This window comes from Equus caballus, chromosome 18 (genome assembly GCF_041296265.1).
Source record: "Equus caballus isolate H_3958 breed thoroughbred chromosome 18, TB-T2T, whole genome shotgun sequence".
Lineage (NCBI taxonomy): Eukaryota > Metazoa > Chordata > Mammalia > Perissodactyla > Equidae > Equus > Equus caballus.
In genome coordinates, this window is record NC_091701.1 from 56,460,775 (window position 1) to 56,485,549 (window position 24,775).

At 34.0% G+C, this 24,775-nt stretch overlaps 1 protein-coding gene across 3 annotated transcripts in view; it reads left to right on the forward strand.

The window, feature by feature from the left end:
• Positions 1-24,775, forward strand: part of AGPS (alkylglycerone phosphate synthase) — a 139,449-nt gene that overhangs the window by 18,522 nt on the left and 96,152 nt on the right. For 2 of the 3 annotated variants that reach the window (XM_023622056.2, XM_070241276.1), the window contains 4 exons: positions 8,144-8,233; positions 19,116-19,206; positions 21,443-21,563; positions 21,659-21,733. In XM_023622056.2, the coding sequence (XP_023477824.2) occupies positions 8,144-8,233; positions 19,116-19,206; positions 21,443-21,563; positions 21,659-21,733 (377 nt within the window). Of the gene's footprint in view, positions 1-8,143; positions 8,234-16,899; positions 17,744-19,115; positions 19,207-21,442; positions 21,564-21,658; positions 21,734-24,775 lie in introns of those variants that run through there. The other variant, XM_070241275.1, reaches the window with a different exon arrangement.

Consider the following 24,775-nt stretch of genomic DNA (forward strand, 5'->3'; position numbering starts at 1 on the left):
GTGAGATTTGTAACAGTGTTAATTAAGTGGTGATAATCAATCCATGTCTTTTTTTTCTATTAATTTAACTTTATTTTTTTGGCTGTGTAACATATTAATTATATATATTTTTTATTGAGGTAACATTGGTTTATAACGTTATATAAATTTCGGGTGTACATCATTGTGTTTTGACTTCTGTATAGACTATATTGCATTCACCACCAAAAGTCTAGTTTCCATCCATCAGTGTACAAATGTCCCCTTTACCCCTTTTGCCCTCCCCCTCCCCCTCTTCCCCTCTGGTAACCACCAATCTCTTCTCTGAATCTATGTGTTTATTTGTTGTTTTTGTAGTAGTTTTTTAATCTGCCACATGAGTGAAATCATATGGTATTTGTTTTTCTCTCGACTTATTTTGCTTAGCATAATACCCTCAGGCTCCATCTGTGTTGTCCCAAGTGGCAAGATTTCATATTTTTTTATGGCTGAGTGGTAGTCCAATGTGTATATATATGCCACATCTTCTTTACCCATTCATCCATCAGTGGGCACTTAGGTTGTTTCCAAGGCTCGGCTATTGTAAATAATGCTGCAGTGAACATAGGGGTACATATATCTTTTCAAATTAGTGTTTTCGTGTTCTTTGGGTAAGTACCCAGCAGTGGAATAGCTAGACCGTATGGTATTTCTATTTTTAATCTTTTGAGGAATCTCCATACTGTTTGCCATAGTGGCTACATTATTCTACATTCCTTCCAGCGTTATAGGAGGGTTCCCTTTTCTCCACATCCTCTCCAACATTTGTTATTTGTTGTCTGTTTAATAATAGCTTTTCTTACGGGCATGCGGTGATGTCTCATTGTGGTTTTGATTTGCATTTTCCTAATAATTAGTGATGTTGCATGTCTTTGTATGTGCCTGTTGGCCATGTGTATATCTTTGGAAAATGTTCAGATCCTCTGTTCATTTTTTAATCAGGTTGTTTTTTGTTGTTAGTTATATGAGTTCTGTATATGTTTTGGATGTTAACCCCTTATTGGGTATCTGATTTGTGAATATCTTCTCCCAATTAGTAGATTGTCCTTTTGTTTTGTTGATTGTTTCCTTTGCTGTGCAGAAGCATTCTAGTTTGATGTAGTCTCATTTGTTTATTTTTTGTTGTTGTCATTTCTCTTGCCTGAGGAGACCTATCCAAAAAGATATTGCTAAGAACGATGTCAAAGAGCATATTGCCTATGTGTTTTTCTAGGAGTTTTATGATTTCAGGTCTTACATTCAAGTCTTTAATCCATTTTGAATTAATTTTTGTGTATGGTGTAAGATAATGGTCTGCTTTCATTCTTTTGCATGTGGCTGTCCAATTTTCCCAGCACCATTTATTGAAGAGGCTTTCCTTTCTCCATTGTGTGTTCTTAGCTACTTTGTCAAAAATTAGCTGTCCATAAATGTGTGGGTTTATTTTTGGGCTCTCAATTCTGTTCCATTGATCTGTGTGTCTGTTTTTGTACCAGTACCATGCAGCTTTGATTACCATAGCTTTGTAGTATATTTTGAAATCAGGGCATATGATGTCTCCAACTTTGTTCTTTTTTCTCAAGATTACTTTGGCTATTTGGGGTCTTTTATTGTTCCATATAAATTTTAGGATTCTTTGTTTTGTTTCTGTGAAAAATGTCCTTGGAACTTTGATAAAGATTGCATCGAATTTGTAGATTGCTTTAGGTAACAGGGACATTTTAACTATGTTAATTCTTCCAATCCATGAGCATGGGATATCTTTCCATTTCTTTTATGTCTTCTCTGATTTCTTTCAACAGTGTCTTCTAGTTTTCAGTGTATAGGTCTTTTACCTCCTTGGTGAAATTTATTCCTAGGTATTTTATTCTTTTTGTTGAAATTGTAAATGGGATTGTCTTCTTGATATCTGTTTCTGCTATTTTGTTGTTAGTGTATAGAAATGCAACTGATTTTTGTATGTTGATTTTGTACCCTGCAATTTTACTGTGTGTGTTTATTACTTTTAGTAGTTTTCTAGTGGATTCTTTAGAGTTTTCTATATATAAAATCATGTCATCCACAAATTGTGACAGTTTTACTTCTTCCTTTCCAATTTGGATCCCTTTTGTTTCATCTTATTGCCTAATTCTTCTGGCGAAGACTTCCAATCCTATGTTAAATAAGAGTGGCAAGAGTGGACATTCTTATTTTGTTCCTGTTCTTAGAGGAATAGCTTTCAGTTTTTCACCATTGAATATGATGTTAACTCTGGCTTTGTCACGTATGGCCTTTATTACACTGAGATACTTTCCTTCTATACCCATTTTATTTAGAGTTTTTATCATAAACGGATGCTGAATCTTGTCCAGTGCTTTCTCTGCATCTATTGAGATGATCATGTGATTTTTATTCTTTGTTTTGTTAATGTGGTATATCACATTGATTGATTTGCAGATATTGAACCACCTTTGCATTCATGGAATAATTCCCACTTGATTGTGGTGTATGATCATTTTAATGTATTGCTGTATTCAATTTGCTAGTATTTTGCTAAGCATTTTTGTATCTATGTTCATCAGCAATATTAGTCTTTAATTTTCTTTCTTTCTTTTTTTTTTTGCTGAGGAAGATTCACCTTGAACTAACATCTATTGCCAATGTTCTTGTTTTTACTTGAGGAAAATAAATTGTCCCTGAGCTAACATCTGTTCCAGTCTTCCTCTATTTTGTATATGGGTTGCTGCCACAACATGGCCGCCAACAGGTGGTGTAGGTCCATGCCCAGGAACTGAACCTGAGCTGCCAAAGCGGAGTGCACCAAACTTAACCACTAGGCCACGGGCCAGCCCCCTATGATTTTCTTTTTTGCGTGTTGTCCTTGTCTAGTTTTGGTATCAGGCTAATATTGGCCTCATAAAATGAGTTAGAAAGTATCCCATCTTCTTCAAGTTTTTCAAAGAGTTTGAGAAGGATAGGTATTAAATCGTTGAATGTTTGGTAGAATTCACCAGGGAAGCTGTCTGGTCCTGGACGTTTGTCTTTTGGGAGGTTTCTGATTGCTGTTTCAATCTTATCTATGTCTTCTATTTGCTTTTTCCCTATTCTTTTTTGTAAAGGGACTTTCTCTTATAGTACACATAGATTATTGAGCTTATAACTGAGCTATTTAGATTAACTAAACTACTTGAAAGGCAATTAGTTGCACTGTTAGATTGAGGCAGTAAGCATTATAAATAGTTTTATAGGAAATTTGCTATTGAGTTTTTAGAAATAATTTTGTAGGACTTGTAGACTCAAGGTGAACATGGATTTAAATTTATTTTAAAGCATATATCTTTTAAATTAAATTTAGAATTAAGTAGTATTCTATAGTTTTCTTCCCTCATTGGGCCTTTATATATATGTATATATATTTTTTAAGATTGGCACCTGAGCTAACAACTGTTCCCAGTCTTTTTTTTTTCTGCTTTGTCTCCCCAAACCCCCCGTACGCAGTTATATATCTTAGTTGCAGGTCCTTCTAGTTGTGGGATGTGGGATGCTGCCTCAATGTGGCCTGATGAGTGGTGCCACGTCCTTGCCCAGGATCCGAACCCTGGGCCGCCGCAGTGGAGCGCGCAAACTTAACCACTTGGTCATGGAACCGGCCCCTGGGCCTTTATATTTTTAGTGGGCATGCAGCTTCAATATTTTCTTTTAAATAAAAGAAGCCGGTAGGAATATTATTTCATTTATAGGACTTTTTGAAGTATATCTTTTCAGAGATATATCTGTTTTATTGATCATATCTTGGTATCTCTCTCATCACTTTTATTTTTACTTTCATGATTTCCTTTAGGTTATCTGGGTCTTGAAATAATTAAGCATACAACTGGATAATAAAGATTTTAATTAGCACAAAAAAATCCTTGAAAGGGCTTTTATTTTTAACTTCTACATATTGTACTACATACGGAATTAATTTGAATTTAGCTGATACTGAGGTTGGTTAGTTAGAAATCCAGCATTGGAGCTTAAGTTTCATTCTTTACTTTTTGTTTTTCAAAAGCTCTGAGATCATATGATCTTTTTCTCATTGTTTAAATTGAAAAAGAGATAAAAATTTGGTTTTCATCTGAACTGATTAGTGAAGTATCTTTTATTTAGAATTTCAATTATTGGAACTATGTTTGAAAAATTTTTTTTTTTTAGTTATCAGCTAGCTGAATTATTGCTAACCCCAGATAAAAGTAGGTTAAAGCATATTTTCTTTTTCCTGATTTTCTAATGGAAAATGTCAGTATTAGAAATAATAATGGTAGAAACCATGCATTTATATCAGGATGCTTGCAATTTATTAGTGTTAGAGGAATAGTAATCTGACTATTAATCTATGTATGTACAGAGACTTAAAAGTGAAAATTTCCCATTTTAAGAATAAAGAAAGGTACTCTGTATGGTTTTCATAAAAATAATGCTAAATCTAAATATTTCAGTTAAAAATTGTGCAAACTACAGCACTGGGAAATGCAAAATAAAGACTGTGCATGTCATGGGAGAATGCTGCCACCTTGTGTATATGTGATGCTATTTTATGTCTCCATTTTCTTTTGTTAGGACCAGCTAATACAGCGTGTTTTTTTACTGTTTGATGCTGTGGTCAGATGTGTAAATTTGTTTTACTTTTTCATGTGGTAAAATCAAATCAACTTTTCTTTTTTCTTGCTGGGAGGAGGTGTCTCGTATTTTGAAAACATTAAATCTGGTGTAGTAGCTCTAAGAATTGGAAGGTCTGAGAGATCAGTCTGCTTAATTGATCTCTGGGGTTAGTTGACAATTGAATTCTTTTATTTGAATCTTATGGAAATTTGGTGATTCTTTGATCTTCATTTCAGTGCTTGCAGTACTTTGGGATCATTATTCTGAAGGGCAGAATTCGTTATACTATAGATAGAGGAAGTACAGGGCATTGGGCTTACCGACACAACCGTATTTCTTGATTTTTAAATGTTTCCTTGTAGGTCAAGTGCAGAAGAATAACTATAATAATAACATGTAATAGTGCTTTGAAAAATGTTTGTGTGATGAAAAAAAGGATTTCTTTAAATCATTTTGATTACCTAAGGGCGTGACTTAGTGGGTTTCAGCTATTACCTCTCTCAACAGGAAGAATCCTGAGACTGGGAGTTTGCCTTCTGATGCTCACAACTAGCTTAGTGATGTAATCATTACTGCTTCTCTGGGTACAAGTTTCTTCATCTGAAAAATGAGCAGTTGAACTCGGTGCCGTCTAAGGACCTTTTTAGCTTTAGAGTTCTAGGACTGTGTAAAGTTTTGCTCCAGTTTTTAGTGCTATAAGGCCCTACAGTGTGCTCTTACTCTTCAGTGTACTCATTACTCTTATTTTCTATACAAGAAGTTATTTTAAAGTTTAATGTAATCACATAGTTGTGTTTACTCTCATAGAATATATTAGTAATTTTAGAGGATACACGTGTATAAGAGTTTAAAATCAGAAGCCTAGGAAATTTGCCTACTTTTTTTTAAAGATTGATACCTGAGCTAACAACTGTTGCCAATCCTTTTTTTTTTTTCTTTTCCTCCCCAAATTCCCCTGGTACATAGTTGTATATTCCAGCTGTGGGTCCCTCTAGTTGTGGCATGTGGGATGCTGCCTCAGCATGGCCTGATGAGCGGAGCCATGTCCACCGAAGTGGAACGCGCGAACTTAACCATTTGGCAATGGGGTGGCCCCTGCCTACATTTTTTGTTAAGGCTTGAAGGAGTACTTGAAGATTGGTTTTGGAGTAACCTAGATTTTAATTATATGCTATTTAAGCAACATGATACTTTTGTGGGGACACAAATGCAGTCCAAATGCCTACATTTCAACTTCTGTCAAGGCTCCAAAAGCTGGTGTAAATATGGTAAGGCCCATATCATAGGCAGAACTTTATGATTGAGATGAAAAGAGAAAAAGTTACCTTAGTCTGCACTTGAAAACCTGGAAGTTTTTGGGATATTACTCAACTGAGAATTTAAGGCCAAAGATTCTTTAATTTGTAAATCTCACCATTTTTTAGTATACAGTGGTAGATATTTTCTGCTTACCTTGACTCATTTTTCTCACAAAGTGCTAAAAGTAAATACATATAATGAGATTTAGCTTTTTACTTTGAGGCCACCTGGGAATAATTTTTCAAAATTCTAGGCATAATTTTAAGGAAAATGATTCTCATTGTTAAGCTGTGTAAAAATGCCAAGTTCAACATGTGTACTGAAATAATCTCCCAGTACCTAGTGGAAGTAATACCAAGATACTGTTTTTTACATTTGTTTTGTGTAACATCAAACGACTATTTTATAGAGTACAGACTTCATGACAAATGTTTAAATTCACTATCTAATAAAATGCATTTCACATACAAAAATTTATGTACATATTATAAAACATTAAGTAAAGATGTTAATTAAAATGTACATATTATCCTTCTAATGTAAATTATTATAGAAATATAATAAAAATAAAATATTAAGTAAATTATACTTCATAAAAGAGAAGAGAATATAATCATGAAAAAAGCAAAGTGTATCATTACCTAATCTTTTTTAGAAAGTGTAATCTTAAGAAAACAAATGTGTCAATGGTGACATTATTCATGACGTTTTTCTATAGAGATTTTTCCAAAAGCTTTCTTCCAAAACCTCCCTCTGCAGTGAGGTAGGAATGTGAAATCAGAAGAAAATATTGGATAATAGTTTATAACAGGCTCATCTACAAATCCAGTCTCTGGATTGATACTCTTGAGATATTTTTTGAGCAGTTTTTATTGATAGCAAACTAATTTTAAAGAGAGTATTCCTAGTTTCTTTTTCTTAATTTTGTGTATAGATGGAGAGTTCAGTACACAATTAATGACCTGTATTTGGTTCAGTTGTATTGTATTAGTATTCTACTTATTTGAAAAAGCCTTAGAACTGGATGAAGAGTTATGATTGTAATGAAAAAAGTTGCTTGTCAATTGTCATTTTCTTCTTCTTTGAGAATTATGGAGCACTAGAATGCTTTCTCAGTATATCTTTGTTTATTTTGAAATAAAAAAATTTAGATATAATTGACATGTAACATTATATTAGTTTGATGTACAACATAATGATTTGCTATTTGTATATATTGTGAAATGATCACCACAATAAGTCTGGTTAACATCGATCACCACACATAGTTACAAATTTTTTTCTTGTGATGTATTTTCAAATTTTAATACAGTAAATAACCTTTTTTTCTTTTAAGTGTATTCGTCATAAACTGAATAATTGAATTTTCACTAAGAAGATTCACCATCACTTTATTTAGATAGAATATCACAGATATTTTAGGACACCACGCTAAAACACGTAATAAATGCTGACACGACACTTAGATGTGTTTGCTTATTGTGTTCTGCATGGACCCAAACCTATCTGTTCTTGCGTAATGTGCAAAATTGTTTGAGTGAGTCATTGATTTTGATGAAAATGACTTTTAGGACTATGAAATACTGGTGTTTTGGAAATTAAAAATAGCATATTGTTTTGGAATACTGAAAACTGTTGTAGTCATTATTATGCTAATGTTAATATGTAGGTCAAGGTAGAGATTAGTAGTTACATGGAAGTTAAAGGATTTAGAATGTTTGTAAACTGAGTACTCAGATTTTTAATCTACTATATTAAAAGTATCTGCTATTACTAGAGTCATTACTAGTGAACCTCTTTTATAAATTGGTCTTTTTCATCATAGCAGAAGATTAATAATTGTGATTTTTTTCTGATATATACAAAAATTTGTTTCCTATTCAAGTGAATTTATTTTAATTGCATAGTTTTTAAGGCCATCTTACAATGTAAACTCAATAACATGTACAAAATAAAACATTCATACTTTAAGCATGTTTTTCTCCTTTGTTCTTCTTCCTTTTTCCTTTGAATGCATTAAATTTAGTGGTTGTAGCCCTTTGTGAAGCAGGTGCTGCTTTAGAAATATTGATACAGACATTTTGATATGTATTTATTTTGTTTAAACTAATATGATATTAGTGGGATAAGGTCTTTTAAATGATTGTGAATGTTAGTAAATGATACACTGTTCAGTTTTGAGATGTTTAACATAGGTCTTATTTATTTATTTTTTTCTTCTTATTAGGCAAGAAATTATGAAATGGAATGGATGGGGATATAATGATTCCAAGTTCTTCTTCAATAAGAAAGGCCAGATTGAGTTGAGTGGGAAAAGGTAACTCTGGTTTATTTTTTTCTTTCATTCCTTTTTTTCTCTTTCTTTCTATGAAATATCTTAAACATAAGTAACAAACGTAACATGTTAAATAATAGATACACATAAAAATAGAGAGGATAATATAATGACTCCTCCTTCTATTTGTTATCAGCATTTTACCATAATTGCTTTTTTTCTGTAGTATTTTAGATTCTGACATCGTTGTGTCACTTCTAAAATTTACATATGTATCCTTTAAAAACTAAAGACTTAATGTAACAAATCATATGATACCATTATCATACTCCCTAAAATTACAGAAATTTTATAGTGTCTGATTATGCAGTCCACATTCACATTTTCCCATTTGTTTCAAAAATGGTGTTTTATAGGTAATTTGTTTGAAGCAGGATCCTAAAAGGTCTATAGTCACCCCACCACCCAATCCCCATGCCACTCTCTCATTCAAAGTAACTCCATTTTTAAGACTGAGAATTTACATTTGGCGTGGGTTATTATGGAAGGTGAACAATTTTAGGTCTGTGTGACTATAAATAGTATTTTTAAAATGAGTTTTCTGAGATATATTAAGGAAGATGTGATGAAGAAAGATCAGTCATTTGTGATAGCTTTCACATTCCTGAAATGTTTTTGGTAATGTGTTGATGAGAATTCTAAAGATAGTTTGTATTGTTGCTGTTCCAGATGCGGACAGAATTGTAAAATGAGTTCTTAGTTGAGTTTAAGCAACACTGACCCTGCCAAAGCTGGTGTTTGTCTATTGAATTTTGATATGACTTTTGAATGGACAGTGAGTACACTATGTAATATTTGAATGCTGGCTCCAAAAACTAAATTAAAAATTGAGACTAGGTAAAAAATTGGATCAGATATATTATGATTATGTTCCAGTATTGCACTTTGACTTAATATCTATTGGGCTTTAATATGCTTAGGTTAATATCTTTTAAACTTTATGGTATGTCAATATATTGAAATAGCAGCAAGAAAAGTCTTATTCTTTTAGAGAAATTCTTGTTCTTTGCAACATAATCATTCCATTTTTCTGATTAATGTATGCTCTACCTGAAACAAAACCTCAGGAGTCGTAATTAGGAACTAATTTTAATGAAGATGTGAAGATGTGCATTTGATGTTTGCTTTTTAATAGGAAAAATAAATATTATCTGCCTTCTCATTCCCATCCTTAAGTGTGGCTAGACAGCATGTTGGTGGAGGCTTAGTTGAGAAATCATGAAATTCAAGTAGAAGGAAATTCTGGAGAAAATTAAATTTACCAGTGTTCTAAATGTTAAGTGTTTTATGTTTCAAATAGAATAATGTTTAATACCGTAGAAACTTATCTATGTAGAGATTGGCTTTACAAAATCTTCCAGGGGAAAAAGTGCATCTTCTGAACTTAGAAACCAACTTCCTCTCCTCTCAGATACTATCTTCGTTTCTCTCTACAGCATCTTTCTTTTATGGGAGAGGGCAAATAGTCGCTTGTACTTTAGCACAGTGCCATTGAAAGTATGAGACACCTGCTGTCTTCTCTAGAGTACTATAGGCTGGGTAGTGGTTTATGTTAGAAATGTATGTGTGTGGAATGAATGATTAGTCACAGAATTTATCACAACTGATTATACCTTAGTGGTCTCATGGGTTCAGAATCTGGTTCTTGGGTGTTCTGGCACTGATGTGTTGGTTTTCCCGGAGAGGATCAGGTTATAGGGGTCCTCCACATGCCACACTCATAAGATACTCACTTAAAGAAATTAGAACCCCTGTGTATTCATTTATGGTTAGATTATTCCTTTTTCAGTGTATAGTACACTTGTTAATGCCCTTCCTGATATTAAGATATGTAGAAAACAAAATTTATAATTCAGGTGTGGTTTGGAGAGCATAAATTCAGAGCAAAGGGGATTCAGTGGTCTTGAGAGAGGTTTTTATCGAGATTGTAATAGAACCAGAGAATTTATCTGCTGGTGTTAGACATTGGAAGATTGCTGCTGCTGCCACTCTTAACGGAATGGATTCCTTAAAGGCCTCATTTTTTTGCATCGTTGCCTCTAGAGTCTAAGCCCAGTGGGGAAAGTGGGAAGAGAATGGGGGCACATCTGACTGGCAGAGCCTGCAAGGAAAACCAAGAAAGTGGATGTTGGGCACATTTGATTTAGTGGAAGGTAGCCTTTGCTTCCCATGGAGACTCATCCAGAGGGCAATTCTCTAAACACAGAAATGTAACTTAGATGCGCTAGCATTAAATATGTGCTAATAAACTACTTAAGAACTAAAACCAAATGACTAAATAATATTCAGTTCCCATTTTGGTACTTCCAGAAGCACCATTACCTTATCACAGACAAGATAATAAATAGGATTGAATTCGATCATAGTTTTCTCTATATCTAGTCTAGTTTCCTAGGGACAACAGTTGAGTTAGTAGGTTTCTCTGATTTTTATCAGAAAACATTTACAAATATTACTTAAGGTAATAATAGTTATTGAGTGCCTACTGAGTTATCTTAAAATAACCCCTAGCTGGGTAGTAATATTTTCTTAAAAATAATCAGGAGATTGAGAATGAGAGAGGTTAAATAGCTTCCTCGAGGTGCCTGCTCAGTGGGAAATTGGGGTTAAAAACTTAAGTGTTTTTAAGCTTCATTCTTGGGCTGTTTCTATTATACTGTGCTTGAGGTACTTCTAAAGGTTACCATACTCATCCGTTGTATTGATCTTGTTCTCTCTCCAAACTCTGGGAGGACTTTACATTTCTACACTATATACAGCAGCACAGTAGTTACTCATTGTAAAAAGTTATCCTGTGACAAAAATTCCTGTTGTTCCAGTGAAAGACGGTGGGCAGAAGCATAAGAAAGTTGTGATATTCCTAAAAGAGAAAATGGAATTTGTGACTACAAAGGATGAGTACAAGAAAATACTAATTTGGCTGAACAGTATTAATTCACCCTTTTGCGTTAATAATATTAGATTGTAAGGGCAGTTTTTGAAATTCTTTGTAAAGATTTTCTATTCTTGCGTTGTAGAGGACTGAACAAATACAAACCCTTTGCTCTCTAACCACATAGAAAATGTAGATAAAATACCACAAGAAAGAAATATAACAGAGCTGGAAAGAAAGAAAGGGAAATCTTTAGGTATCAGAAACTCAGAGTAACTTTCAATGAAAATTCATGGAGGTTCCCTTAATTCTCATGCAAAGAACATTGACAAGGTGGGAAATTTTTATAAGCAAATGTTGATTATATATATTTTTGAGAGGGTAACTTTGACATTTTAAACTTAGCCATTAAATTAGAAGCAATTATTATATGCTATTACAGATCTTAGGGGAAAATCAGAAGTTTTGTCCTGAACATACTCTGTCTTTTGAACAGATATGTAATTTGTCAGTTTATAAATCCCTAGGTTTATAATCTTGCCATTCTTATTCTTTCTAGATATAGATGAATTGAGTCCTCCTGGGTTTAAACAGAGAAGGCAGGTATTTCAGAGCTAGTGCTATAGATTTCTGTAAACTAAAATTTTTGAAAAATGTCATTGTTCTTTGACTTTAAAGGTATTACACATTAATTGGTGCTTACAAAGCACAAGTTAATGTTTAAATGGAGAGAATTTGTTTGGGTTTGTTGTACTTTATGTTTTCAGTGGCATAATTTTTCATTAAAGTTTTATCGCAACTGTGGAACTCACTCTGAGGATAGATGGTTGCTTCTACTAATATTTTGCTGCCTCTGTGCACTGCCCCAGAGTGAGTCACTTTATCTTTAGTCACTGTAGATCCTGACCTGCACTTCCTTCTTGGGTATGTATGTCCACAGAGTTTTCTTTCCATATAGAGTGATTTCATTGGTCTTGAAAGCTTGTTCTGGTACTATACCTTCCACCATATAATCTACTTCAGTCCTAAGGAAAGGTGGTATTTTACAACAAAGACCGTTTCTTAAAGTTCTCGAACAAATTCTTCAGTCATGGTAAAGATCCATTCAGTTGTCACCCTGTTTCAACAATTGTTATAGGTTCTTGGCTTTCCTCTTATCACATTTCTGGTAAAAGTTGCATGTTTCCTGCTCATATGTTCACCCTACAAATTAAATGTCTTTGCAGCTTTGACTAACTAGAGTTGTAAGTTTTCTTAAGAACAAAAGTCATATTGTCATACCAATTCTGTATGTCCTGCAGTGCTTAGTACAGTCTTATGAATGTTAAATAAATGCTTGTTTATAGTTTTGGATGTAAATCCAAATCATTTTACTGTAATAATCAAGTCATTCCGTAGCTGTTTCTGAAGTTAAATATCTCTAATTCCTTTAACTTTTCTTATAATGTTTCTTTTCTGTTCATTTACTTCTTTGACTTCAAAGGTATCACTTTTACTTCATGATATTTTATGAGATTTTTGGAGCCCTTGGCCGTATGCTAGGCTTTATGATTTTTAAATCAGGCTTCCTTGTTTTTCAAATCCCAGGGCATTGGATGCAGGAAAAAGTAGAGCTGAAAAGCTTACATTCTGACATGGAACTCTTTTTGAACTGTGTGTTTGGTGCTGGAACTGTAGATAATGGAGCAAAGTTTTCAATCCAAGGTTCTGCCAAGCAAGACATTTCTTCCTAGTCTGAAATATGTGCATTCAGATGTGAGATGTACTGGCTTTATCTTAGTGGCAGAATGTAGTTTTAAATTTTATACATGAGAGTAACATGGACTCTGCATCTGTTGGTTCAAGTATCTTGAAGATGGTCACCTTTTTATTTTATAGGTAATGTTATTTGTCAACTCAGGGATCCACAAAGTTCTAAATTTGATTCTGTCATGAATATCACGAGTCTATTATATTTTACAGAGACCTAAAGTAATTTGCAGTTAAAATATAAGAGCCCAGCATTAAAACCTAATAGTTCCAAATTGGTCTTTTTGTAGGACATTACTAACGCATAGTAGCATGTGTATTATAACCAACTTCTCAGAATCTATACTTTTACCTCAGGTAAAATGAAGAAATTTTATATGCTGAATGACTGTCTTTAGTTGTTTTAGCTATGAGGGCCATAATTTCTTTCATTTCAATTTCTTTAGATTTATGAAAAGGATAATTTTATGTAATACCTTAAATGTACCATTTCAGTTTGATTTTAGCACTTGTGATATTTTAAATATAAAAAAGGAACTTGTTTGATTAAAACATTTGTTCTTTTTTGGCCTTTCTACTGTTAGTTTTCTTTTGCTGACTTTTATGTAAAGATTGGTTGGAGAATTTTAGATAGTATTTTTGTTGTCTAATATGAAGTTAACATAAGGAGTAACATCCACTCAGCCCATTCTGGGTGACTGTTAAAATTACATGACAAAATGAGTGCTTTTTGTCACTTCCAATAAAAAAATTCCTTTGGGTAGGGCCCAACATCCGCTCTTTTAATAATGAATTCTGCATATTACGAATTTAAATTTAATTTTGGTGCAGACTTTACCCACTGGCTTTTTTTTTTGGTGAGGAAGATTGGCTCTGAGCTAACATCTGTTGCCAGTCTTCCTCTATTTTGTATGTGGGATGCTGCTACAACATGGCTTAATGAGTGATGTGTAGGTCTGCCCCCGGGATCTGAACTGGAAAACCCTGGCCCGCTGAAACGGAACATGCAAATTTAACCACTAGCCAGCAGGCTGGCCCCCACACTGGCTTTTTTTTGGCCATCTCTGTGAAATCAAAGTAATCTTTGGAGGCTAGTCGCTAAAAACTTTTGCAGTTATTCACGCTTTGATGAAATGAGTGGAAAATAATCTTGAACAAAAGCATTACACTTTGTACATTTTAAATAGCTTGCACAACATAGATGTTAAGAACAATTTATAGTCTATTCTGATTTGTTTTCAGTATTAGTTTAATTGTTCTTTGATCTAGAATAAATAGCGACTGCTGGAGTATCTCTTCTTTTCTCCTTTTAAACACATATACTTACAAAACAAAAGAAGTGAAAATAACTATAGGAGGACTTAAACTACTGTCTCGGAAAAAAATTAAATTTGACCTTGCTTCATAACAAATAAAGAGATCAAGTCCAGGTAGATTAGAGACCTAAATATATAAGTTAAAACTGTAAAACTGCTAGAAGAACATAGAGAATTTCTTTCTGAATTTGAGGTAGGCAAAAAAGCAGAGAACAAAAAGCATTAACTATAAAGGAAAAATCAATTAGGCAATATTAACATATAGAACTTTCTTTCATCAAGAGACTTTAACAGAGTGAAAAGACGAATTACAGAGTAAGAGAAAATATTTAGTATATACATCCTTGATTCCAGAATATATGAAGAAGTTTTATACATCAATAAGAAAACAGTAATAATCCAGTAGATATATAAATAGAAGCTCAATCACATAGGAAATCAGTGAAAGAGATTAACAGTAGAATGTCTCACAGTAAAAAGAACTACAGGGGCTGGCCCCATGGCCAAGGGGTTAGTTCGCCCACTTCGCTTTGGTGGCCCAGGGTTTCGCCAGTTCAGATCCTGGGCGCGGACTTAGCACTGCTTGTCAGGCCATGCTGAGGTGGTGTCCCACATAGCAGAACTAGAAGGACCTACAACTGGAATGTACAACTATGTACTGGGCGGCTTTGGGGAGAAGAAGAAGAAGAAGAAAAAGATTGGCAACTAGATGTTAGCTCAGGGACAATCTTTAAAAAAAAAAAAAAAACTACAACAACAAGTGTGGGGAGGATGTGGAACAATCGCTCGCAGTAAACATGTTTGAAAACTATCTAATAGCGTCTACTAAAGCTGAACAAATGCCTAGCCTATGGCCTAGGAATTATACCTGGTTATATACCCATCAGAAACATGTGATATGTTCTTCAGGAAACAAGTTAAGGAATGTCCCTGCATGCACCTAAAACTGTAAACAACTCCATTGTCTGCCAACAATATAGTGGATAAAGAAATTTTGTGTACTTGGACAATGGAACTAAGCTGTGGAATGAATGAACAGCAACTGCATGTAACAACGCAGATGAATCTCACAAACATAATATTGAGCAAAAGAAGGCAGACACAAAAGAGTAAATTTTGTATGATTTCATTTATTTAAGGTTCAGAAACAGTCACAATTATCCTGTGATGTTAACAGTCAGGACAGTGGTTCCTTTGGTGTGGGGAAAGGAGGTAGTGCTTGGAAAGGGGCCTAGGGAGTGTTATTTTTGGCGTGCTGGTAATGTTCTATTTCTGGATCTGGATGCTGATTACTTGAGAGGTTTAGTTGTAAAATTTCATTCAGCTATACACTTCTTTGTATATATACATTAATTTTTTGTAATAAAATATTTATAAAATCAAACAAAAATAAAATAGCTATAATGTAACGTAGTGGTTTTATTTGGCTGTCCCATCATCTTTTTTTAGGGGGGGGAATAGAGAAGTTGCAAGAACATTATAGTGAAAAAAATCACTAAATATAGCTACTGTGATTTTTTTTTTTTTGAGGAAGTTTAGCCCTGAGCTAACATCTGCTGCCAATCCTCCTCTTTTTGCTGAGGGAGACTGGCCCTGAGCTAAGATCCGTGCCCATCTTCCTCTACTTTATACGTGGGACGCCTGCCACAGCATGGCTTGCCAAGTGGTGCCATGTCCCCACCTTGGATCCGAACTAGTGAACCCTGGGCTGCCGAAGTGGAACGTCTGAACTTAACCACTGTGCCACCGGGCCAGCCCCACTACTGTGATTTTATAAATATCATTCATAAAGAATTTTAGAAGAATAATCTCATTTGGAATGGTGGTAGGGGAAGAATCAGACTAAGCGGCATCATATAGTGGTTAAGAGCACAGACTGAAGCTTTATTTATTACCTGGTTCATATCCTGGTTTTGTAAATTACTAGTTCTGTGACCTTGAGTAAGTTACTTAACTTCTTAAGTTATTTAACTTCTCTGTGCTTAGCTTCTTCATCTATAAAATGAGGAGAATGGTACCAACTTCATAACATTATTTTAAGTTAATATGCATAAAACACTTGGAAGAATGTCTAGCACATTATAATGCAAGGTATTTATTTAAATAAAAAATTTTAAAGTACTGTTTTAAAATATGCTTTTTAAAATTTGTTTTGGTCTTTTCAGAGTGCTAGTATATTACTGCTAGTATAACACATTGGATTATTATTGTTTGCATATCAGCCTTCTTTACACTAATCTAGGGTAGGGTACTTACTTTATCTCCTTATTTCTGGCACTCATTGCTATTTAATATTTTGCCACCTCTGAGAAGTATTTTCAAAACTGAAAAGTTGAGTCTCCAAGCACTTGAGTTTTCTGCATCAATTTTCTCATATATATAAAATTTAGGATTTCTTGTTATATGAAATAATGTTTCATATAAACTATTTAATAGGGATTTGGATAGAAGATGTAGGAAACAAAATCTGAGTAGCAAATCTAGTTTTTTTCACACTATATCTGCTCTATTTTGCTCTTTTTAGTTTTAAATTTATTGTACCACTTCATGTAAAATCTAAGAACCTTGTAAATCTGTGGTTTTATTTACTAGTCCTTGTTCTTTTTAGAGTTGTTACATCGTACACTCCATGATGCAATGTTATACTTTTTTAAAACAGTCCATGATGCAATGTTATACTTTTTTAAAACAGTCATATATATTTTAAAGAAATTAAGAAAAAATAATCGTTTATGTTTATCCACATATTTATTCTTTCTGGTATTATTTATTCTTTTTTTAAAAATTTTTTTTTTTAAAGATTTTATTTTTCCTTTTTCTCCCACAGCCCCCTGGTACATAGTTATGTATTTTTAGTTGTGGGTCCTTCTAGTTGTGGCATGTGGGATGCTGTCTCAGCATGGCTTGACAAGCAGCGTCATGTCCTCGCCCAGGATTCGAACCAGTGAAACCCTGGGCTGCTGAAGCACAGCGCGCGAACTTAACCACTTGGCCATGGGGCCGGCCCTGGTATTATTTATTCTATCTTGACGATTTCAGTTTATGTTTAGTATTGTATTTCCCTTCAGCCAATAGAAATTCCTTTAGCATTTCTTGTGGTGTAGATCTACAGGCACCAAGTTCTCTTAGTTTTCATCTGACAATGTGTTTATTTCATTTTCATTTTTGAAGGATATTTTCACCAGATAGAGAATTCTGAGTTGACTTTCTTTTCCTTTCAAGCACTTTAAAAATATTGTTCAGGGGCCAGCCCCATGGCGGAGTGGTTAAGTTCATGCACTCCACTTCTGTGGCCCAGGGTTTCGCTGGTTTGGATCCTGGGTGCGGACCTAGCACCACTCATCAGGCCATGCTGAGGCAGCATCCCCCACAACACAACCAGATGGACCTACAACTAGAATATAGAGCCATGTGCTTGGGGGGAGCTTTGGGGAGGAGAAGAAGAAGAAGGAGACAAAAAAATGACGACTGGCAACAGATGTTAGCTCAGGTGCCAATCTTGAAAAAAAGACAAAAACAAGTTGTTCAGTTGTTTCCTGGACTTCATTGTTTCTGGTGAGAAGTCAGTCATAATTTTTATTGTTGTTACATTGTATGTAATGTGTCATTTTTCTCTAGATGCTTTTAAGATTTCCTCTCCCCATTTCTTTTTCTCTTTCTTTTTAATTGCAGTTTGACTGTGATGTGCCTTCTTTGTGTTTATTTTCTTAGAGTTCTCTAAACTTCTTGAATTTGTAAATTTATGCTTTTCATCAAATTTGGAAATTTTCAGCCATTGTTTCTTCAAATACTTTTTTTATTCCCTTTCCCTTTTTTCTCTCCTTTTTGGGACTCCATTTATATGTATGTTAGTCTTGCTGTTATTCCATAAGTCCCTGAAACTGTATTTATTTTTTCAATCTCTTTTCTCTCTTCTTCAGATTCTATGTTTTATTGCTCTGTCTATAAATTCACTGACACCTCCAATCTGCTCTTAACTTCCTCCAATCAATTTTTATTTCGGAGTTTTAATTGTAGAATTTTTGTTTTGTTCTTTTTATAATTTCTATTTCTCTGCTGAGATTACTTTTCTGTTATTTCCTGGGAACATATTTTTCCCTTTTGTTCTCTCACATAGTTTTAGCTGCTTTAAAATCCTTGCATGCTATTTCTAGTATCTTGGATCATCTTGGGGTCAGTCCCTATTAATTGCCCTTCCCCTTGATTATGGATCACACTTTGTTGTTTGTTCATGTCTAGTAATTCTGGAGTGTATCTTGGACATTGTTAATGATATGTTGTAGAGACTCTAGACTCTCTTATATTCTTCTGAAGAGATTTTTTTCCCCCTTAACATCAGTTACCTTGACTGACCTAACTCCCGCTTCTCTCCCTCTGTGCTGGTGAGCAGCTGAGTTATCTGCTCAGTTGTTTTGAGCTTAGCTGGGCTGCTTAGAGTCTGCTTCATACACGTGTAATTCAAGATCAGCCAGACATTTGGACTGTTTATACAGACCTTCTCTGACTCTCTCCTTTTCTTGATTTCCATGTACTCGTTCCACGTGTGCTGTTCGCTGCAAACACTGTCCTCTGGTTCTTCAAGCCAGGAAGACAGATTTTCTGCTTTTTTGTTTCTTTTGTGGTACCAACTGGGGCTTTACTTCAGGCCAAAACCTGTTTAAAAAAACAAAACTGAAAACTCATGTAGTGCTGTTTCCTTTTCCAAGTGTGGCACACTGCCTTACCCTTGTTTTTGCCTGCTTTTGGTCTGCCTATACTGCCTTCAGATACTTGGGTTTTGTTTGTTTGTGTTTTGTCCAGAGTTTATAGTTATATGTGGGAGGATTGGTTTGATAGGAACTACTTGACCATTACTAGAAGCATAATCTAAGATTTAAGTTTAAATGAAGATATCTTACTCTAATGTTTTACCTTCTTTGTGCTTTAGGTACCCTCTTAGTGGCATGAGTTTACCAACTTTTAAAGAATGGATCCAAAATACCCTTGGAGTACGTGTGGAGCATAAATCTACCTCTAAAGTAAGCAAATAAGAATGATTACTAATATTCTTAACTCTGTGTGTGTGTGTTTAATCCCAAATTAATTAGACCTGTCTTTGTAATTTGGTATAGTTGCTGGGATGCATTTTGTCATGTTTTTTTTGTTAAGAAGTTTCTAGTTATATTGGCCTTGTTAGGGTGTTGTTTCACTTTTCTGAAAGTGGAGTTAGAAAACTTTAAACTGTGTGCATATCAAACTAATGAAATAGTTTGCATCTTTAAATATTATTATGATTTTTATTATTTGTTATCATTATTTGCTATAGCATGGTATTCTGCATGTCCCTCTAACTGTATATAAGTTACCTAAGTGCAAGGATTATAGCTAACACTATATTCTCCACTTTATCCAACAAGTTAAGTTCTGTAGATATTCATTGAATACTTATTTGGTTTATTTATAAATCCACTGTTATATTTTTTTCTGGTAATTAAATTAGGCTAAACAATTAACTCCTGCCCCTCCTAAGCCAAATTCTTTTTAACTTTCTTAAAAGATCTCTCTTTTCACTTCCTTAATTCTCTCTCCAACTATTTGTAAGTACTTGTTTTTGACATTGATGCAATCTACTTACCATATTCAGAAATTTCACCAGTTTTACATGTACTTCTTTTTTCTATTTTTGAGGCCTTTTCAATTTTCATTAACTTAATAGTAATCTCTATGTTTCATTGGGGTTCTTTTGATCATTTCTTTTCAATGTGGGCTAAATTCCATGAGGTTAGGAGTTTTTTTCTGTTTAACTTACTGCTGTATCCCCAGGGCCTAGCATGACATCTAGCTTATAGCATGTACTCAATAAATATTTATTATATAATGGAATATTAAGTACAGAACCTTAATAAGATACCAAGAGACTATGTAAATATCATATTTTTCTTTACATATTCTTACATTTCCTTTTTTCTAAATACTATCTCATGGCCTTTTTTTTTTTCCCATAGCAGATTTGATTTGGCCAGCCGTTTATAGACCTCTTCCTATGTGCTAAGCATGATATTAAGTGCATTTCACAAAGGTTACTAAATTTAACTTTCCTGTCTTATGGTGGGTGTAAAAATTTAGTGGTGTTATCTTATTTAATGGATGAAGAAGCCAAGGCTCACAGAAGTTGAGTGACATGTCCAGTGTCATATAGCTTTAAAGTTGAAGATTTATTTTTCAGATTACCTGTTAGTTGAAATTAAGTATCAAGTTTATAATTATATTGTGAGGTCTAAAGCAGTCCTATAAAATGTGTTTATTACTTCTTGTGAGACTTTTTGCTGATCACTTTATTTATTTGTTTGTTGATTTGGTAGTGAGGAAGGTTGGCCCTGAGCTAACATCTGTTGCCAATATTCCTCTTTTTTTTCTTTCCCAAAGCCCCGCAATACATAGTTGTATATCCTAGTCATAGATCATTCTAGCTCCTCTGTGTGGGATGCTGCCACAGCTTGGCTTTGTGAGCGGTGCGTAGGTCCATGCCCAGGATCTGAACTAGTGAACCCCAGGCTGCTGAAGCAGAGCGTTCGAGCTTAACCACTCAGCCACGGGCCAGCCTGTGAGCATTTTAAAATGGTAATTGAAGTATAGGAAATGACGAATTTTATCTACAGGTGAAAATGTCGATAATGTGAAAGTCAACCAGCTTTCCCTCAGTCTCCTTAATCTAAAATTGAAGATCTGAGACTTTGCTGTCTTCCTTGTTCTTTTTTTTTTAATTAATTAATTAATTTTTTTTCTGCTTTATCTCCCCAAATCCCCCTGGTACATAGTTGTATATCTTAGTTGCAGGTCCTTCTAGTTGTGACATGTGGGATGTTGCCTCAACATGGCCTAACAAGCAGTGCCATGTCTGCGCCCAGGATTTGAACTGGCGAAACCCTGGGCCGCCGCAGCAGAGCTCGTGAACGTAACCACTCGGCTGCTGGGCCAGCCCCTCTTCCTTCATCTTGATTGCAATCTTTAGAAATAATGAAAAGGTGGACCAGAGACGCAAAAGAGGAAATATAAGCCCTCTGTAATTTTTGTTACAGAATGTGATTAAACAGACCATCTGTAATTTGTTGCTGTCACAGTGTTGGTTTTCATATGTATTATTTGGTGTTTTCTTATGCTTCTGTCTTAGTTTAGATGTAAAACATATTTACATTTTATAGTCACTCTCCATAACAGAGGTATTCAAAATTTATTTTCTAGAAATAAGTCAAAGAAACCAATTTTATTTTCCAGGCATCCTTAAATCCTAGTGATACACCTCCTTCTATTGTAAATGAAGATTTTCTTCATGACCTTAAAGAAACGAATATTTCATATTCACAAGAAGCAGATGATCGAGTATTTAGAGCTCATGGTAAGCAACTTTATATAAGCATAGTTTATTTTTAATTTTTAAATTTCCTATAATTTAAGATGTTTTTGCATATTCTTTTTTAAACCACAAAACAGGCCATTGTCTTCATGAGATATTTTTGCTCAGGGAAGGAATGTTTCAGCGTATTCCTGATATAGTTTTATGGCCAAGTAAGTTCCTTTTTTCTTTGTATCATTAATTTAGAATTGTTAAATCTTAAGTAAATTTAGTATTGGAAATATGTATGTTTTAACATATGAGTTGTAAAATATATAGGTGGCTATATTTTTAGAGTTTACTAAAAGTCATCTAATTCTGGCTTGATCTGATCATCCTGAACTGTTGGTTTTAATGATTGATTAAGTCTTCATTTTAAATGTAAATATCTTATTGGGAGGTCAGTAGAAAAGTGTATTTTGGTTAATTTGAAAGGTTAATGAAATTAGTATTAATCACTGATATATTCAGATGTATAGAATCTTTTAATTAACATAGTTGATTACTGAAAACTAATGATAGTACTTTATTGATATCAGCTGTGGGCTAAAACACATAATGTTCAGATTGCAAAACAAGTTGTTTGATATACATATTTTCTTTGCTATAAATAACTCAATTTTTAGAAATTAATTTTATTCAGAGATTTGGCTTGAGATAGAGGATGGATGGGCTTTCTGTTGTTATTTTGATCTTGCTGATGGTTAGGCAGTATATTTATATATGTGGTTTTTATACCCATCTCTTATAGCAGAAAATTAAAGCAGAACAGATGTATCGTTCCTCACTGTCCGTAATTACCTTTTTAAAAAGTTCCATTGATCTTCTGATCCTTTTTTCTCTTTAGACTCTATAAAAGGGTATATAGAGTATTTTATTTTTCAAAAAATTGGCTCATTCATTGACTTTCAGTTCTTAGATGTGATCCTTCTGCTTTCCAGGAAGTATCTGAGGGAAAAATCATGCTTTATTATGGGGTAGGAGGGAGGTGACGTACATAGGAGGAAAATCCAAGAGCATATGTTGCTGACATGAAATTACTTTCCTGATACTTGTGATGCGTATTCTTCTGTGTATTGGAATAGTTATGAAATAAGTCTTTTGCCTCTGTTAGTTCAGTGTAGAAATTTAGCCGTTTCTGAAAAAAAGAAAAAGATATCCTCAAATAGAAGAAATACTTTTGTTTTTCCTGCCTGTGTTTTAGTAGCTTTAGGCTACTTCTCTACCAAGATTTGAGGAAGGTTCATTCCATTTTTTGCTGGAAAAAATGAGAGTGAAATTTACCAATTTTCATTTCCCATAGGAAACTTAATAGACTATTCTTTAATATGTCTTGAATAGAACTTTTAAATGTGCCTTCTAGGTATTTTCTTGGTGTATCTGAATATTAAAATACTAAGAGATTACCATAGTAGGAATGTATGTCTTACTTTGAGAAATCCAAATTTAAAAATAAATCTAGATTTAGGAAACATGGAATTAGTTAGTTGTTGCAGAAAAGTTTCTTTGCTCTATAAAATCCTTCCCATTTAGTTAGTTCCCTGACAACTTTGCCTTTCCATTTTTTTTCCCCATCCCAATTTCCATTTCAGGCCCTTATCAGTGCGCAACTGGAATTTTCCAGTAGCCTTAAAGGTTCTCATGCCTCAAGTTTCTTGTCCCTCCAAGCCTCCTGTACACTCTTGAGAGGTTAATTTTTCCAAAATATCCCCTTTGCTATCTTGTTCCATGCCTCAAGAATCTATATGAATAGTGTATTGGTTCCCAAATCAACTTTATAATTTTATTCTGTTGAATCTTCTATGCAAGGGCTTCTTGGAAATAATTTGTTTCCCAACATGTTATCAGTTCACTGAGGCCTTTTTTTTTAACTCTAATGCAAATTTCCTGTTGGTGATAAAGTTCAGGTTTTTCTTTGCATGATGGTAAGTTTTGAGGCAATCTGGCAATTTGAGACAATGTGATATTTCCATAGAGTGGAGGTGGATGTCTCATCTTGCAGTTTGAATCGCTCTCTATATACTACATATATAATACACATATATACACATACCTAGGAAATTTGTCATTGTGGCTATCTTTAAGTCTGGCCATAATCTGAATCTCAATTCTACCTGTTGCTTTAATAGGGTGTCTAGGGCTTGTCTAAGAGTAAGAACTTGTAATATATGTAACTGCCTGATTTGGAGTCATCCTTAAAGCAGGATTTGTCACCATTGTGACCTTTACACAGTGTGGATATCTCTATTTTTCACTTAGTTTGAACAAGTAATTAGTCACTCATACAATATGTATTCTCCATGGTAAGGTATGCTTGTAAAAATAAAGTCTCCTTTAGCGATAACATATTTTAAAAACTACTTCACTTATTAAATTTAGTATTTATGCACTATTTTCAGCAGTCTAAATACTAAAACTTTAGGCCTATGAACATAGGTGCTAGGTACTGTTCTAGCTGTTGAGGATAAGCAGAAAACAAAACAAAAATCTCTATTCTCAGTGTTGTAAAATTTAGTTAGGGAAGGAGACAGAACAATAAATAAATAATATATAATATATTGAGTGATGATAAATGCTATAAAGAAAATTAAGTCGTAGTAAGAAAGAGCAAAATAGGGTGGGTTGTGGGATGAGGGATTGTTATGTTAGATAACATGGTCAAGGAAAGCTTCTGATTAGGTGATAATTCTAGAAATAATTTTGCCTTGTTAAAGGTTTTTTTTTTAATTCACTTAATGATAGGTTACAATCTTATGAAATTTCAGTTGTACATTAATGTTTGTCAGTCGTGTTGTAGGTGCACCACTTTCACCCTTTGTGCCCACCCCCCACCCTACCTTTCCCCTGGTAGCCACTAATCTGTTCTCTTTGTCCATATTTTTAAATTCCTCATATGAGTGGAGTCATACACAGATTATCCTTCTCTAACTGGCTTATTTCACTTAACATAATTCCCTCAAGGTCTATCCATGTTATTGCAAATGGAATGATTTTGTTCTGTTTTACAGCTGAGTAGTATTCCATTATATATATATATACACCACATCTTCTTTATCCAATCATCTGTTGATGGGCACTTAGGTTGCTTCCATGTCTTGGCTATTGTAAATAATGTTTCAGTAAACATTGGGGTGCATAGGACTTTTGGAATTGCTGACTTCAAGCTCTTTGGATAGATACCCAGTAGTGGAATAGCTGGGTCGTATGGTAGTTCT